The 19257-nt window shown below is 37.2% G+C and overlaps 1 protein-coding gene and 1 long non-coding RNA gene across 6 annotated transcripts in view; one reads left to right on the top strand and one right to left on the bottom strand.

The window, feature by feature from the left end:
- Window positions 1-7078, top strand: part of CNTN3 (contactin 3) — a 299279-nt gene extending 292201 nt beyond the window's left edge. For 4 of the 5 annotated variants that reach the window (XM_072941733.1, XM_072941731.1, XM_072941734.1 and 1 more), the window contains 2 exons: window positions 2350-2462; window positions 3099-5050. In XM_072941733.1, coding sequence (XP_072797834.1) covers window positions 2350-2462; window positions 3099-3386 — 401 coding nt within the window. In that variant the 3' untranslated portion in view covers window positions 3387-5050. Of the gene's footprint in view, window positions 1-2349; window positions 2463-3098; window positions 5051-5102 lie in introns of those variants that run through there. The other variant, XM_072941732.1, reaches the window with a different exon arrangement.
- Window positions 3061-11677, bottom strand: LOC140686805 (uncharacterized). The gene is made up of 3 exons (XR_012060737.1): window positions 11619-11677; window positions 8903-8998; window positions 3061-3469 (listed from the first exon to the last, which is right to left on the bottom strand). It is a non-coding gene; the product is annotated as an uncharacterized lncRNA (long non-coding RNA).
- Between the last annotated feature and the right edge of the window lie 7580 nt (window positions 11678-19257).

Below are 19257 nucleotides of genomic sequence, written 5' to 3'. Positions count from 1 at the left end.
TGGCTTATTTCACTTTGCATAACTTCCTCAAGGTTCACCCATGGTATAGCATGTGTCAGAATTTCCTTCCTATTTAAGGCTGAATAGTGTTCCAGTGTATGGATATACCACATTCTGATTACCCATTCATCTGTTGATGGACCCTTGAGTTGCTTCCACCTTTTGTCTATTGTGAATGATGCTGCTATGAATATGAGTGTACAATCTTTTTTTTTAAACTCTGCATCTAGATTACCCATGTACCAAAATGGGCATTATAAATGCAGTGTAATGAAGATTAAGTAAATTCTATTATATAAAAGCACATTCTACCATGCCTGACATATTATAGGTTTTAATAAGCATTTGTTGCTAACAATAATAGAATTTTGAATGTGGAAGGTTTATCTGGTCTAGGATTTTCCAGATGTTATTTTTACCAGTAGTAGTAAAGGATGATTTTAGAATGGTCCACAAATATATATATTTTTAATTTTTAATGCTTCATTTATTATAGAGTATCATAAGAATGTTAACTAGCACATCAAGCTCACGACTGTATGAATATTAGTGTTTAGGACAAGACTAAAGTTGATGTTTGTGTGTGTGTGTATATATATATATATATATATATAAACATATATATAAAAACATATATATATATATGTTTCTAAATCCAGCTCATTTTGTTTTTAATATGAAAAATGGTGAAAATGGGACATGACTATCTGATACTTAGAAACACCAATGAGGAAAATGAGTATAATCAGCCCCTGGAACAAAGCTTTTATTTTCCCCTTCTTTCTCTTTTCCAGTTTTTTTTTCCTTTCTTTTTGTCCGTTCTAAAAGTATTCAATTCAGGCTGGACTCATTCAACTCATCTATTTTGGGACTCATACAAAATAAATCCCAGTGTTAAACTTGCAGTCACTGCTTCTGTGGAACTAATGTTGGAATAAATGATTCAACCAAAATCACTCAAATTTTCTATAATCTACAAGCGCACATCTTTTGGCAGGACAAACCATGCTGAAGTATGTCATCTGAGCTGCATCAAATGGAACCTGACCTTTTATAGTGCTGCCAGGCCACAGGAAATCACAGACTTTGGGACAATGTTCTAACGATTTTGCATTTATAGCATTTGGATTGAGCCACCAGCACATGGTCATTAGTATTTCACCCCTAAGCAACGGCTGTTATATATTTTTGGTTATCAAAGCATTGCAGCTTGAAGGCTTTGAGCTGACCTAAACTCGTTAATACCAGATCACAAATGTTAAAGGCAGTGTAGAATCGTGTTAAAGACCAGACAGTGAGCAAAAGAATCTGCAGGGAACACAGTCTTGTTTAGTGTCATTAGTCACATAAGTGTTATCTGAAAACTCTTCCCATCTGTAAGTCCAGCCGTCTTTCCCTCATGGCAACAGTCAATGATGTTTAGAAATTTTGCAGCATAGCCAATCTTTAATATCATTTTCCCGTTACCAATTCAGTTAGCCACATCACATTCTGTGGCTAACTCTGCAAGTGCAACATATTTCAGCACTGTTTTGGGCAATTGTAATGCTGTTGCCAAATGGATAGTATTATGTCTGTTGTTTTGGGATTGATGAGAAACTGAATTTTCTGTGTCTGATGTTGCTACTGATAAATGCTATTGAACCCCCTGCCTCCAGCATCCAGTGTTCATGAGAAGTAAACCATGAATCCAAGTATTTAAACCTCAGAGGGATTCATTAATTATCTAATGGAATTCTCATTAACGTTTCAGTGTTTTGCTTGATTTTTCTCAAAAATTGATTTAAACTTGCAAAACGAAGACTAAAATATAGACTCTCTGCTGCAATTTTTCATGTGCGTAGCTATTACTTCATGGGAATACATCAAAGTAATCCTTATTTTTGACTGCCTCCCATTTTGCTCATCTCATCATACATGGCTGGCTTAAAAATCATCCACACTTCATTTCCTGCCACTCTGATCTGCTCAGTTGGCAATTTCTCTGTATGTGTCAAAACAGGGCATGCTGCCTTCCTTTCCTGGTCCATCAACAGTTATTCCTCTAGTGGTGGAGAAAGGAATTTCTTTCTCTCCACTATCAACTTGTTTTCCAAACCATTGTAATAAGTAAGAAATGCCCTAATGTATGTGATGAATACGATAAATTCTCATAATGTAATGGAAAAGCCTTTTTCAAAGCAAATTTAGCTACTGGGTTATTTTTTCTGATTCAGCCTATAGACTACGCGTTCCCAAAGAGATTCCTTTTTCTATTTCTGCTGCTTTCTATGATCCTCCTTTATCTGTTCTATGTAAAATATCGCTCCACGCTCAAATCTGTTTTAATTTCTCATTTTGCATCTCAAGCTCCCAGTCAGCCACCAGGAAATGTTGTTTGGAATGCTACAGACACGAAAGTGTTACTTAATTGGGAGCAAGTTAAAGCCATGGAGAATGAATCAGAAGTAACAGGATATAAAGTAAGTTGTATCATTTGCAGTGCTTTCTTTTCCTACTTCTGGCAGTACTTTTCAAGGGAAGCTAGATTTGAACAGCTTCTCTAAACACTGATGACGTGGTTTCTATAAACTACATTTGACATACAGATATCAAGCTATTTACAAAAAGGGTGTTTTTTTCAAAAATGTCTGATGCCTTAAATGTAAATTGAAGTGACCTGCAATAATTCTGCTCATGTGAGAATTTTAGACAAAATGTTGGTAAATTGTTCTATATGTTAGTTTCTGATTTCCAATATTCACCTGTATACCACATAAAAAACAACTCACAGTATTGGCTCTGATTCTTTAGTCTGGTTCAGGATCCGTACAGTAGGGCCTTGCCCCATCTCTCCAGCCTTACAAATTTCTAACCAGCTGAACCCTTCCGTGGAAGAAGTTCACTCTTTCCCATGTCCTTGATTTTAAGAACCTGACGATTGTACCATGCGCTGATCCCCAGCCTAGTCTCAGGTCTATGAGAAAGCTATGCATGCAGCATACATTCTAGTGGGTACAGGAAACCAAATGATAGACATGAAGTAACATCAGAATAATAAGTTCCATGAAAAAATAAAAGGGCGATATAAAACAAATTTATTTGTTCATGCATTTTAGGTTTTCTATAGGACTAGCAGTCAAAATAATGTGCAAGTGCTGAACACAAATAAAACTTCAGCTGAACTTTTGCTGCCCATTAAAGAGGACTACATTATTGAAGTTAAGGCCACAACGGATGGAGGGGATGGGACCAGTAGTGAACAGATCAGGATTCCAAGAATAACCAGTAAGTTGGTTGAAGTCCACACTTTCCTTAACTCCCAGCATCGGTGTGATGAGCCCCCAAGAGGGAGTCAATCAGTGACCCCCCTCCACTGTTTTTTTCCCACCATATCTTTCATCTGAATGCTGAGAAGGTTCTAGAGTCTGAGAGATCAGGGCAGGAGGGATTCCTCACTAGTGGTGCAAAATAAGGAGACTGGTAAGAGCTGAAAAGACCAAAAACACATGGAGAAATATTTAGCAAACTTCATTAATTTTATTTTTTCCTCCTTCTGAGCTATGCATAAATTTGCCTTTAGATTGTCATAAAAACAGAATTCCTTAAGCATTTCTCAAGGGCAGTATTGAACCCACAAACTGTTTTTAAGATCTCTACTATTCCAGTTGTTTGCCTCCTAGAAATTTTAGATGAATCTTAATAATTCTTTACCAAGTAGAAAATTTAACACTATGAAGGTCATAACCCAATTGGCCAAACTAAAAGAAAATGTAAAATATATGTATCTTATTTTCTGATTTCAAAGCAGGTTCACAGTAACTTTTCCTTTCAAAATCCAAATTAAGCCTATTTCATGATAGAAATTTTACTTTTAGAGTTAAGGGAAACAGATTTTTCATACATATTTTATCAGTGACCCTGGTAGAAAAAACTTTATCTTTTCTTTTAAATCTCAAGTCTGGAGTTTTAGGGCCTCAATTTAAGTACTACAAAAGCAATCTTGTCTTCATATTTCTAATATCTGGTTTGGGTTATTTAAAACCTAAATAACTTTGTTTCCTGTTTCTTTTCATTGAGCTTGGCCTAGTCTACAGTCCTGGGCAGTCAAGATTAAACATTTTATCAGTAATCTTGGAAAACAAAATGAGGGCCATCATTAGCAAGTAAAGAGAAGGGGAGATGTGGAAACTTGGGGGAATTTTATCTTTTCGTAAAATCGTCAAGACGGCAATACTTAGAAAGTATCTGTATGGAGAAAATCGGAAATAGTTATCTCCTAACGGAGTACTACAATGTAAAAATCTATAACAGCCATTCAGGGCTACAGACATAACTGTATGCACTTCAGTAAAGCAAAACCAGGAGTTAATTGAAACATTATTATTATTATTATTATTATTATTATTATTATTATTATTATTATTATTTAGGTTTTAAAATTGACATGCTGTCTTGTTCCTGCGGTAGTGCAAGGTACAGAGTTAACATTACAATATGGCCAAAATGGAGCTGTTAAAAGGAATAAGTTCTATGCTTTTGCAGAAGCAGGCACAATTTTAATATTTGAGGGCTGCTGAATCTAGAGTAGCCTTTTCCTCTGACATCTGTCGTCTAGCTGAGCTTGCAAAGATTGTTGCAGACAAGTCCACCTCTAGGAAGATGGAGCTTTTACTGATTGCTTTTTTAGGATGATGTGTTATATTATGCATAATAATTTGTATCTAGAAATGCACAAAAGAGAAACAAACACAGATCTCCTGAGTCCGTCTCCAATGAAGCTTTCTTTAATTAAGCCATTGAATTATCTCAGAGTTCTCTGTAATGGAATATAATTGTTCTGAGAATGATTAAGTTGTTTTTCCTATTTCAATTAAAGTTAAATAGTACTAGATGAACAAGGCCCAGAATTACTTAAGAAGCCTAAGTACATCAGGGTTTTTATAGACCTTCTTGGCACATAATATATGCTACACTGATAAATAAAATGAGGGCTGATGATAACTTGAGATAGTGGGTTAGGCTCTTGAGATGATTTGATGGTGATAAAGAAACGTTGCTTTTGCCCTGATTACTGAAAGTGGTACCATCCTTACTAACAAGCTGTTTATCATCTTTGACAGATGTGGATGCAAGAGGTTGCACTTCCGCCCTCCCCAATGTCCACCCTGTGTCAAGTTATATCTCTGTAGTACTGTTCTTTATTGTAAACGCCCTGTGGTGATACTAACATTTTTTTTATTATTATTTACTAGAAAATCAATGGGTTACAAAAAAAGTGCTTTCATGAAATGCAGTGATTATGCATGTTTTTTTCCAACTCTGTATTTTTAACTTTCTACATAGGTAAAATATGAATAGAATTTTAAAAACCCATAAATCCTTTTAGGAGACTCTGAAATGCCTTAATATTTACTTGATAAACCAAAGGAATTTACATATTACATACTTCAGATTTTTGATATAGACATTCTTAAGCTATGGTTTTAAGCACTGCCTATGGATAAAGACTCACATGGTCCCACATGTACACACTCACACACACGTGCACATGTACTTTTCTTTTTGTTAATGCAGAAAAACTCATTTAATCTAAATGCTGTGTTCCCGTTATAACATCACTGGAAGACGCAAGGAGTATTATTTTGAAATGTTCATTTGAAATCCTCAAGGGTGAAAAATACATTTTGAAAATTACCCTGTTTGAGAGAGCGTGCATGTGATTCAAAAGAGTGTTGTTGGAAGATGTTACACTGGAGTTGGGAAGAGGCCGTTTTGTTCAGACAAACTGCTGAATCATTGTGAGGTTCTTTACAAATCACTTTGCTCCCTCTACTTCTCAATTATTCGTCCATAAAATGTGGACATAATAATACCGGTCTTATCTGCCTCAGCCCCATGAATTACTTGCTAAAAGTTAAAGAAGGAAATGTGAAACTCCTTTGTTACCCCTAGTGTGCTCAATCTGTACAAAATAATAGTATGGGTTTATTTAATATAAAAGTCCTGAGGATCACCACGTTTTTAAAGTTTCCACTCCATTCTAGGAAATGCTTTTTCTTTTTCATTCAATGATATTATATCATTGAAACGATCATGTTTTATCCCTTCTCAAAAGTTTTAAAAAGGAAAGTAACATAAAAAAGAATAGTTTTCTTCAAACCTATGAACGAACATTCAGGTTTTATTAAGAGATGGTGGAGAAAGTAAAGAACAACCTGAATCTTAACCCAAATTCACATGATCCTTCATTTCCAATTTCTGATTCTATTAAGTGACCGGCTCTTTTTTGGATGGGGGAGATGGGTTTTTAATGAAATCCACCTGTCAGTCAGAGTGAGGCTGGCAGGCTTTTCCGTTCCTGAGTTATATCTGGAGTAGAACCATGGTGATGCTGCTGACTTCGATATGTATGACTCATTCTCTCCGTGTGTGCTGTTCAGAGAGTTGCCCAAGACATGACTTCATAGCAATATGTAAAGAATGTATGAAAATTGGCAGATTGAGTGTTATAGACATTGCAAAATCCATTTTTAACCTCTTTACTCCCAATTTCACATTTTGCAGGAACTTGTTCTTCTTTGCCAACATATCTGAATTTGAAACCAACAGTTCAGATATCAAAGAAGAATACATTAGCAAAATTCTGATAATCACCATAAAGTGTTACTTTACATTGAGAGATTACTTTTAAGATCAAGTCATTAGACACAAAGGAGAAAAATATTTATAGCTTTCTCTGCAAGGACTGTACATACTGTGTATATATATATATAGAAAAATTCTGAATGACAAGTAGATTTCATATGACCATTGTTATTTCTGGTCAAAAATTGGAGAAACATTTTCTCCAAAACCTGTATTTTATGCTACATGTAATGGAGTGGTACCTTTTTATGATTTAGTGATTCCTATAATATGTTCCTATACTTTTTATTTTCAAGACAATTACTCTATTGTTTCATGGCATTTCTAAAAATATATCTCCATGAGATATGTACTTTGTTTCATATTGAAAAGTATAAAATTTATCTTTAAATTCCTGTGTGTGTATCCTATGGTTATCTGTATGTATTTTTTTTATTATTCTAATAAAATGTATAAAAATCAAATGCCTATGCATGATTAATTGTGTTATGGTCAAAAAGAATATTTTAAGGGGGAAATAAGAGGGCACCATCATAGTTTTCCTGATGCTATTATTTCTTATATATTTCAGCCTACTTTTAGTCTTTCCAATTCTTACCCTATGATTTTCTCATACCCTATTGACTGAAGACTGAGTAAAATGAGCAGTTTGAGGCAATGTCCTTTATATTAAAGATATTTCATGTCTGGGGAGTGGGAGGGCAGGAAAGAGGAGCAGAAAATTCCCTTTATAGAATTATGGTATCTAGTTTCTTCTGACTATTTGGTTGCTCTGGCTACTCCCACATTTTTGACACGTATTTTCTGAAGATTAATATCGACTTAACTCTTTCATTGACTTTCTCCTTGGTACCAATGTTAGAGACTCGCTTTTAAACAATCCTTGTGGTATGATATAGTCTAAATATTTGCAAACATATGCTATAAAAAGACTAGTTTTTAATTTGTAAAGAGTTTTAAATGTTATTGTTGGTGTAAGGAAAATTAGAGCTAAAATAGTAATTCATTTTCTTACATGAAAATTCACAGATATATTTAGAGGCAGGAGAATTAAGTGGGAAAAGTGTGTGTAGGGGTTGCGCCAGCAGGTGTGAATGTGTGTGTGGGGGTAATGTGAAATTTAAGTACAGTCATACGAGGTGCAGCAGTGTGCCCTAATGAAGGACAAAGAGCTGGAAATACGCGGAAACTGATTATACCACCCAAACCAGCCCAGTGTCCTCTCCCCAAGAGCCAGGGCTGTTTGACATGGCAGAATCAGGTCAGCAATGATGTTCTGCCTTGATCTGAATAGCACCTTCACCAATTAGTGGTCGTGTGGTCTTGCTCAAGTTCCATAACTTCTCTTAAGTCTCTGTTTCTCTGTCTGTGGAATGGGACCACGGTGGTATTTCCCTCATAGAGCTGTCAGATCTTCAGTGACTGCTAAACTCCCCTGTGCTGAAGTTTCCTCTTCTATGGACATTGAGGTAATTGGTGCTTCTCACTTAAAGGACTGGCAGTTAGTATATAAGCTGATGTGTGTGAGTGCGTAGAACCCTGCTCTTGGCATTAGTCTTGCCATCAGTAGGTAAGTATATGACACTGGACAACAGAAGACAATATCTGAAGGTGGCTTTGCTTTGTATGTTTAGAGCTCCACTTTGATCATATTCTACTAACAAGAAAGGTAAATGATTCTCAAAGTTCCTAGAGGAGAGGGTAAAATGATCCTGGTATCAGATTATGTTTCATAGGAATGTAACATTGATCTTGACCCTCCATGTGCCAGACTCTGAGTTAAGCACTTTGCCTTTGCTAAATTAATCTTCACAGCAATCGTTATTAGTTAGGTACTATTATCAAGCCCATTCTACAGATGAGGAAACCAAGGCTCAGGAAGATTAAGGACACTGTACAAGGTCACCCTAGCAAGGGTATAGTCAAAGGGTATTCTAACACAGGCAATCTGGATGCAGCTTCTGAGTCTGAGGCAGGATTGGGTTTTTAATCCCTCTCAAAATCAGATCCATTAGACTTAGAGATTGTGAATAAGCATCTCTAATGGCAATTTGTAGTATCATTTGTTCTATCTCTATTATTGGTCATAATTCAAATTGGAGACCCAAACACCTGAGAAGCCTTTTGGCTATAGTAAATTTTGATACTCTCTAATTCTTACATGGGAAGCTTTCCAAGTTAAAACTGACCCAGCTTCAGAGTTCTTTACGTAAAAATTATAAAAGTATTTGTTTTGAAAATATTTTTTAGGCTTTATGCTTGATTTTCACCATACCTTTTTTTTTAACTTTGAAGATGGTTTCTGTTGATTTTCAGTGATGTTACCAGGTTTCTGTTGATTTTCAGTGATTTTACCATGTTCAATGAAAACCTAACAGTATAATTCAATTAAAAAAAGAAAAATGATTAGAACGTCACTAGTTCTTTTTTTCCAATTAAAATCACCCCTGCCATTTCATGTTCTTATAATGCCATCTCTTTTTAAGTTTAAAATTAATCTTAATTGAATTCATTTTTTTCAGAAGTATTTTACCCTTTTCAAAAATGAAAATTGTACTGCTATTCATTATAATTTGGATACACTTCAGTAAATATTGTAGGTAAAAATCACAGCAGCAATTACAAATTTGGCAATTAGTAAATGGTACCATTCTTTTGGAAGAAAATATGTAAATAGGAATATGATTCATTTACACAGTTAGGTTTTTCTGCTATTGTTTACATTTGAACCCTGTGCCCTAATTTAATGTCTTGCTTTACATACTGGTGATAATTACCTCTTGAGCTCACACAAGAAATAAATGCAATGATACAGATTTAAATTTGTAAGAAAGGGTGCTTCTATTATTTGTCAATGTTTATTCTTATTCTTTACTCCTAACCTGCCTGCTGAAATTATTTTAGAGCCTGATGATTCTACCCTGATCATCATTAATACTATGGGGAAGAGAAAGAATTATATCCTGTATAATTGGATGTTACCTGGAAAAAAACAGGGGGAAAAAAAAACAAAACAGGAACAAATGATAAGAACAGCAAATTAGCAGTTAGTTTGCCAACTGACAGTAGAATGGGAGAGACTACTCTAAATGACAATACTGATGTAAAATGTCTATCTAGACTGGCTAATACGGAAGTGACAGGTCCATTCAGGGTGATCATGGTATTAGCCTTTCCAAAGCATCCCAAGGATGGCTGCCCTTCCAAGACTACATTTCAAGATCACATATGGAAATGCTCATTGGGACCATGAACTCTGGCACAGTAAGTACACTTACTCTGTGTGGCTCCTGTGTGTTCAGTACATATTTGTCGAAAGAAATCTATGAATTATTCACCATTTTGTCTTACCCTCTCCTATTTTGCTTGCTTACTTTTGCTCTTGAGCTGCCTCTAGAGATATTAAGATACGATAGTTAGGAGAATAATGGATATTTCAAAATGTGTTTGAAATAATCATAAGCAGTAGTTCATCTGTATTGGGAAGAAGACAGTATAGCATAGTGGTTAAGGATGTTTGTTCCCAGTCATGGATCTGGGTTGGAATTCTAGCCATATCCCTAAATAACAGTGTAACCTTGGACAAGCAGGTTAATCCTTATAAGACACAGTGCTGATCTCTAACAAGGCACCCATGTAAGGACCTGTCTTGGAAGATTGTCATGGTAGAGGACATGATATAATCATAGAAAGCTTTTATCATAGTTTGGCTAATGGGTACTCAATAACAGAGTCTAATAAATTACTATTATTATTATGTTTTAAATGCTGAATTATTCTTCAAGGGTTATGTATAAAATACACATACATAATAATAGTATTAAATCTCAAAGGGTCGTTCATTAATTCATTCAGTTTCAGATGCTGATCTTGGGGCAAGAGATAGAAGACAAGATGTCTCCCCTTAAGGAGCTGAGAGGCAAGTAGTGAAGCAGAGGAAGGGACTAGAGAGTAATTTGAGGATGAAAAAGATGTTTTAGAATATATGCTCAAGTAACTGTGAGAACCAAGGTCACGCCTATAGAGCTTGCAGCACAATACTGGGCACATGCAAGGCCCTCAGCCTCTGCTGGTTGCAATCCTTATTCTCTCAAAACAAGATCCATCCACATGGCAAATAGCTCAGAGCGTCACCGCAATCAAAGCCAGAAATACTATTCAGAGGATGTTATTCAGAAAGATAGTAAATCTCAGACTAACAGCTTTACAGCTTCTGCCATAAGTCAGTATAGCCTATTTATAACTTCACACTTGTTCCTCATGAATTACGGTAATTAAGTTGAAACCAGTGTCCCTTGATTTGGTAGAGCTCGTCTGGGTTACAGAGAAGGTTCTAGACGTTAGTCTGAAGAACATGAGGGGCTGAGGAATTTTTAGAGCGCCTGGGCAGAGAGAAATGTGTTGAGTAAAAGGAAAGAAACCATGTTAAGAGTGTCCAAGAGCCCCGTTTCGAGAACAGTACTTAGTTTATTGTTCTTATCTAGAGCAGGTTACCACCAACTGCCACGACCGCTGCTCCTAAGTGACAATCCAAGTCCTGCTGGGGCTGGAAGCGCCAAAGGAGATTTCTCTCGCTATTGCTACACGTGAAGAAAAGCTTTCTTCCTCCAGGAAGGAAGCACGTTGTTCTTCATTTGCAACCCGGGACCGGGCCCTTTCAGTAGGAAAGAAAGCCACTCTCTGGGTTTCCCCACTTCTGTTAAGAGCAGATGCTAAGCAAGGCAGAACCGGGAAACAATAAATTCTACTTGCCTCATGCCATAGCTCGGGAGATGCATCGTGTAGTAATGAAATAATCTTGAAGAGAGAGAAAACAGTAGATGTAGATCAAGATTTGAGTCTAAACAAAGGGCAAAGGGGAGAGTCAGTGGTGGGTATATTTTCCAAGTAATGCTAACTGAAAACATTTTTAACTTACTTTCACGGCATGCACCTTTCTCTGAAAGATCGTTCAATAACTCAATGAGAATTTTCTTTAAAATCACACATACCTATACTTGCACCCAGAGATGTGTTAAGCTCTGTGGCGAGCGTTCTGCCTACGGCGCCCGTGCTGAGGAATAGGCAACAGCTGCGTTTCAATGCGCATGAGCCCCAGCTGCTGAGGAGACAGGCGGGAGCTTAGAACCTTCGCGGGAAACCGGAAGTGGCTCTGGCAGCGGCGGGGGGGGGGGGGGGGGGGCGGAGCCGCAGGCTGTGCGCGCCGCTGGCGGGAAGGGAGCGACGCGGCGCTGCGAGCTGAGGCGGTGAGGGGAGACCTGCCTCCCGCTCATGGGCGAGAACTAAGCGAAATAGTAATAGAATGTGGTGAGGTGCCACCTCAGGCAGGAAGCCCTCAACACGCCAGACTCCAAAACTCTGCTCTTCTCCCGTCCCAGACACGGCAGGAATGAGGTGAGTGCTCATTTCTTAATACTTGAAATTTTATCCCATGTTTTATCGTGTTCATGGATCCCGTTTGTAGGCTTGTTTGCCGCTCAAGGCGAAAACTGACGACGAAAACGCCATGTTGAAAGGACATACCGTAGCGTTTTCTTGCGTTCAAAAGGAAGCCCCAAAAGGGAAGAGTGGCCTTCTTTCCTCTACTGGTTCAGCACACTTTCCCAATATGTAAATAATTTGAGGGCCCGGTGTCACTAGGCATTCGACTTCAATTATTTTTCCTGAAACTGAGTGGTATTTTTAAGGGAAAAATTACCTCAAAAATATCAATTTTTTTCCCTCTTCTCTAATAGCGTTTTCCACCTCAGTGTTTTGGTTGTCGTAAAGCCTTTCTATCAAGTTTAAAAAAAAAAAAACCAAGATAAAACAAAAAAACCCGACTCTTAGATACCTTCAGATTTTTATGAGTTTAACATGCGTGACGTCCTGGACTATCTTTGGCCTCAGTCATGTTTATGGGATGTTTTTAAGAATTTGAATAAAACTCTAACATGAAAACCAATGAGTTTGGGTGATTTAAAGAAGTCTCTTAATTAAACCTATTAAGCTGGATATTTTTCTTTTCCATCAACAAATCACTTGTCGCTTCCTAAAAGGTTAGTCACTTTCCTTAGAGCAGAAAAATCCCAGGAAGCTTTTCAGCCACTAAACTTGGGATAGAAAATCTTGGAGGGCCTTCCCTTCAATACCTACTAGGGATTCTTTTCTTGGCTTTTTCTTGAAAACATCGTGTTTCCTAGGCCGAGATAGACGCTGCGCACAGCTGTTTGTGATTTGTAGATAATCTTGATACGGAGTTTTAGAGATACCAGCATGCCTCACAGTTTTCCGTACTGGAACATCAGGTTATTTTCTAGATGCTGCTGCCATGGTACAGCATGGGGTACACATGGAAATAATGTATCCTGAGAATTTTCTTTAAGAAAAATTTAATTGAAGAAGGAGGAGTTTGTTTTTAGGTCTTCTTTCTCGATTAGAGTTTTTCAAACCAAAGTATCAAAATTGGGCTTCTCCCCAGCTGTCTTGACTCAGAGTCTCTCAGGATGAGGCAAGTAATCTACAGATTTTCATCTGATGAACTGATTAAAACGAACAATCAGATTTCGTATCCAATGTTCTAAAGTATGAAAGAATAAAAAATAACTGCTGCAGGACAAAACCATTCCTTAGTAGATAAATAAGGTGTAAAGTAAAATCAGACATCATGATTAAGACCTATGAAAGAATGAATCTAATTAAAACACCATCTTTTAGACTTAAGAATTTATAAACTGAGATTTACATCAAAATTCTTTGTTCGTAGTATAAGAAGGAATTGTTGTCTGTGAAGGAGAAAAATATTAAGAACAATTTAAATGTCCACCAGAGGAAAAGATTAAATATGATAAATAGATGCTAGGGATTAGCATGCAGTACTTGAAAAGAAATTTGCAAGTAAAAAATATGCAGGACAGGTTGTTGCTTCAAAACCTCCCCAAGAGCTTCCTGGGTGTGATCTGAAACAGGTTCCTGTAAGTGGAGGGCAGGAGAGATCTAAGGAAAGGGCAGACAACTTCAGGTTGCTAGATTGCAGGTTTAATGAGCAAGAGAATGTGCTTAGAGGAAGGTTGTCTTGGGCTGCTGCAAGAGGAGTGTATCTCCACTCCCACCAGCCAAAGGGAAAATGTTTATATAGAGCCCTTAACTGGACTTAGTCACGCACCCAGTCCAGATAGCCTGAACACCACATCCCCTTTGAAGGCTGTATCCGTGGTGCAACTTCTCAGAGCAGGGAGCGCAAGCTGAACACATTCTCAAAGGACAGGGAGGTGAGGAGGTGGCAGGCGGGAGCCTGCAATTGCCTGGATACAGCTCAGCCTGGATCTAGCTGAAAGTTAACTGGCAGTCACTCTTTCTTGATTACCTCCTCCAACGCGGGTTTTTGAATGTTACAGGCAAATATAACATGAGAAAATGAATTTGTTTCTATTTATTTGGAAATTTAAATTATGTTTTTTATGGGTATACCTTCATTTTTAAAAGCCTAGGACTGGAAGAAAATGCATTGAATCCGTGATAGTCGTTACTTCTGGAATAAAATGGCAGTACTGGGATTAAGAGTTGTAGTCAGAGGTATATATAGCCTTTCCCATGCTATTTCTATTAAGATACCTTAATTAAAATAATGCATTGCATACTTTATAATTTGCTGAGGTATATGTGAAAAACAAAGTGGTGAAATTGTGTAATTGTGTTGTAAAGTTGTGGTGGATAAGCAAGCCTCAGGGGTTACAACTGTAAAGGATCTTCTTGTCTTAACATCTTTCTATTTTTTAGTATTTTTTACCAGTTTTGTTGAGATACAATTGACATAAAACACAGTGTATGTTTAAGGGGTACAGCACAATGATTTGACTCATTCCATGAAATGATTACAAGTTTAGTTAGCATTCATCATCTCATATAAATACGAAAAAAAAGAAAAATTTGTTTCTTATGATGAGTACTCTTAGGATTTACTCTAAGCAGCGTTCATATATACCATAGAGCAGTGTTAACTATAGTTATCATGTGGTACTTTACATCCCTAGTACTTATTTATCTTATACCTGAAGTTTGTGTCTTTTTACCACCTTTGTCCAATTTCTCTCCCCCACCCCCATACTTCATCTTCTCTAACCACAAATCTGGTCTCTTTCTTCCTTTCTTTTTTTCTTAGATTCTACATATAAGTGAGATCATACAGTATTTGTCTTTCTCTGACTTACGGCACATAGCATGATGCCCTCACGATCCACCCATGTTGTTGCAGATGGCAGGATTTCCTCGCTTTTTATAACTGAATATTTCATTGTGTGTGTGTATACACATACCACATTTTTATCCTTTCATCTGTTGATGGACACTTGGTTGTTTCTACATCTTGGCTACTGTGAATAATACTGCTGTGAACATCTCTGCAACATAATGTTTTTGTTTCCTGTAGATTTATTACCAGAATTGAAATTGCTGAATCATATGGTAAATCGTATTTTTATTTCTTTGAAGAAATTCTGCACTGTTTCCTATAGTGGCTGCACCAGTTTGGAAACCCACTAATGAAACAGTTTCCCTTTTCTCCAGATCCTCACAGCATTTGCTATCTCTTATCTTTCTGATGATAGCTGTTCTAATAGGCTCATCACCCTTTTAAGTATCTTATGATGCTGTTTTTTCCTCTTCTCCTGAATATGATTTATATCAGGTCCAATGACATGTCAGGTCATTTTCATGTTTTTTTTTTTAAATGCTCTGTTCAGTAATTAACCTTTCCTGCCTAAATCAATCCAAACAAAACAGTATAAAATTGTCCCCTTTCTTGTCTCCTATCTTCTGCAGCCTATCGGCTTCAAAGGAAGAAGTGGACACAGCTTCTCTCTTTCCTTTCCCTGGAACTTCTTTCTCTGCTTTCTCACTAACCATGGTCTCTGATCAGAGAAAAACCTAAGGAGGCAGGAAGGGACTTGGTGTGTCACCACCTACTTGGCGTTCATTTCCTCAATTTGACTGTGGGCAGATTAAAGATGGCTGCAAACTTGTGACACACCCCCATCAGGAATGGGGTCTCTTTCCCTTCCTCTTCCATCTGAATTGGCAGGTAACTGTTTTAACCAGTGGAATATAACAGACATGACACTGGGCCAATTCTGGGCCTTTACTGTAAGAGGACTGACACTTTCCACTGTGGTTTCCTGGACCTATGTATTCCCATCTAAGAAATGACTGTCCTCAGACAGCATGCTGTGAGGATCCCAAGGTCCAAGAAGAGTTTGTTGAGGTCACTTTCCTGGGTTTTTGGGAGACATTATTTCCCCCCACTTCCCCATCCTCAGGAATCCTTAATAAATACCTTGACTAAGGAGCTTCAAGCCCCCATATTTCTCGTAACGCTAGACATTTTGGATCTGTTGCCAGCTTGTTTTTGCTGAGCTACGCTGGCTCCCCAGGTGGCATCTGGGGACAGGATTAAAGGCACCAAGTGTTCTCTCACATGCTGCACATCTTATCCAAGTAATTGTGAACACTTGGGCATTGACTGACCTGACAAACTCCAGATTTATGAGCTATACCAATGCATCAGCGAAGTCTTTTATTTAATTCCAGCTCAGAAAGGCAGGCTGGACAACTTGCCCTTCACATAGTTGTGTGTGGGAAACATGTTACCAAACCAAACTTGGTCCACTTGTCCATGCACAGTAAAGTCAATCTACCAGCACCAGGTTGTGGTGAAGAAAAGTGCAGTGTTTATTGTAGGCACCATACGAGGCATCCAGGCAGCTCATGCTCTAAAAACCTGAACTCCCCATTGGGTTTCAGGGCAGCATTTTTAAAAGCAAGGTGAAGGGAGAGGAGTCATAGGGTAAATTGTGCACAATTCTCTGATTGGTTGATGGTCTTATAACAAGGTGGTATCACAGGGGTTAACATAATCTGGCTCCAGCCAGTATGGGGGCTATGTGCTCGTGGTCCTCAAGTAGTTAACTTCTTCCATTTGGTTGGGATTTTAGTGCCTTAAGTAAAACAACTCAAGAGTATGCATCAAATACAGTTCTCTGTGTATTTCAGGGAGGAAATAAAGATTCTGTGACGCCTTATGGCTAATTTAGTGTTTAAATTCTTACCATTTCCCTGGCCCAACTGCCAGGTCTCCTTGGAGCCTCTCTCATAAACTGAGATAAAGAGGAAGAAATCATTTTCTTTCCACTTCATGGGAATGAGTAGTTATGATAGTAAGACCCTAAACCCTCTTCAGAAAATCTTGTAATGACTTTTATGGAAAGTACTCTATATAAATACTGAATTACTGTTTGTACACCTGAAACTTACTTTGTAAGTCAGCTATATTATTTATTTGTGAAAGATCTTTCTCTGCTTCCGCCTCCAAACTTCCTATGTGTATTTGAGTCAGAAGTTTGAATCATGAAACTTGTTTTGCCCCATTCTGTTTTGCAAGTCTCATATGGTTGTTGACCACCACACTCTAAAATGTGGCTTCTGTTGTCCTCAGGCCTCACGTCAGACTTATGTTTCAGATTCGGTTACCGTAGCATTGTCTTATCAAGGGTGGCTGGAGCGTGTATTCTTTTATGGGCTACAGGACTGGCAGTGGGTGCAATAACGCAAATCCATGCGAGAGTCTTAAGGAAGAACACCCACTGTTCTCTCGTCCTGAGAGCCAGCAAGGTGGACTGAGCTAAGATTTAAAATGCAGGTTTTCCTCCTTGATTCACCCAGACAAATGTTTGAGGATGTAAGTGGAAAGTTTTCCTTTTCTAACCTTTAATCACTCTTGGAGCCAAATAAATAGGACAGTGATGGACTTGGAATCTGAATAACAATAAAGTGCAGGCCAAATTTGCATCTCTAGGCAAAGTTGGGGCAGGGAAGTGGCGAATGGAGGAGTTCCTCATGCAGAGATTGGGTGATTAATCAGAAGTAGTGAGAGAAGGTTGTGAATTGCTTGCTTGGGAAGAGGTTCTGAAATTAAATTAAGGTTACTAGATACAGCCTGAGCTTAGGTGTGTTTTTACAAAATCTCAGTGTTGTATACACCTTTCTGTTTTACTTTTCTTTCTCTAAAGAATATATAGATACACATAATATCATTATATAATATACATGGTATATATCTTATGTACATATTATATAATATGTATATTCTTTAACCTTTAGAACTTTAATCTCTGAAAATCTAGAATAACAAAAATAGCATAGCTGGAAAAGAAGAGAATATTGCAAACTGAACATAGAGATTATAATAAAATTTGACTAAAATTTTTAAGTGTGGGAGTATATAATAATTAGTGTTACACAAATGTAAAGAAGAGAAATAGATATGAATAAAGGGTAAGAAAGGAAATAAACTGTAAATGTCTTAAGTAAAAACAAAAAATATTTCATGAATGGAAATGCTTTTGTCAAGTATTTGTGTTTACAATAATGTGTGTATACTTCCAGCAATGTCAATTTGAAAAGATGCTTTCAATTTGACTTGTCGGTGTACAAATATCACTTGGATTGCAAGACAATTGACTGTCAAAAATATTGCATAGACAAGCTGCATGTTTTACAGCTATCTTGTCTAGACACTAATTTTATACATAAGAATTATTGGAAATCAAATTTAGATAGTTTTCTTGAAAAGGGTAAACTTGAGGTCTCTTCATTGTGAGAATGGAAAAGTTGAAACCATCTGTTGGGCAGTGGCACTTAGGAATTAACTTCAGGCAATCTAGGATGAAGTTTTGCATGAGAGCATGCATTAATTTGACAGCTTTATGTCTAAAATAAAGAACAGTATGATTTGGGGGAGTGGGATAGGTTTATAAACAAACATTAAGAAAATACATTCTCTTATTTCACAGTAACATGAATTTTTCTATTTTCTCCTGAAAGAATTTTTTCTGTTATGTGTCTATATACTAAGATGTGTATATACAGTTAATTATTTATTTAATGAATTTTGATTTCATTGTTTCTCTACTGTCTCAAAAGTATCTGACACTGGCTTCTCTGGCAGTTTCATTTACTCAGAAGTTAGCTATATATTTAACTCTTGAGGTTCCATAAATACCAACTATTAGAGAAGTTATCACACTGTAGTTTCATTACTGGTTTACTTCTGTACTCAGATGACAATAACTGGGTCTAAGGCAGGGAATGCATTTATTCGTCTTCGTATATCGGGCATATAGCACTTTTCTGGGTAATTGATTGACAATCAATAAATAAAAGAATTCATGAAATAATTTAATAAGAGTTCTGGAACATTCTCTCTTGTCTTTAAGTCAGATGTAATCTTCCCATTCCTGTTGCTTCCTTTACCAGTCTCTGATAACTGATATTTCTGCATGAACCATGGGGGAAAACATGAAATGTCTTTTCTCTTAATTAACCGAGCATTCCACAATCTCTCGATCCTTCAGCAAGAGACAGAAGTTAAACTAAGATTCATAAATGATTAAGCACAGTGGTAAAATCTGTAGTGCCTTTTTTCCTATAAGCCTTGCAGATGACTTGATATTCTTATTTCTATCGCCTGTTGAGATAAGAGATTTGAAATTCCCTACTCTGCAAAATGAGGATGGTGGTCCCAGCATCTCAATAAAGTTGTTGTGAGGATTAACCTAGGACACACTTAAAGCTCAGTGCATACTCTGGTACAGTTAG

This window comes from Vicugna pacos, chromosome 17 (genome assembly GCF_048564905.1).
Source record: "Vicugna pacos chromosome 17, VicPac4, whole genome shotgun sequence".
In the NCBI taxonomy this organism is placed as follows: domain Eukaryota; kingdom Metazoa; phylum Chordata; class Mammalia; order Artiodactyla; family Camelidae; genus Vicugna; species Vicugna pacos.
This window is presented reverse-complemented; position numbering and strand designations above follow the sequence as displayed.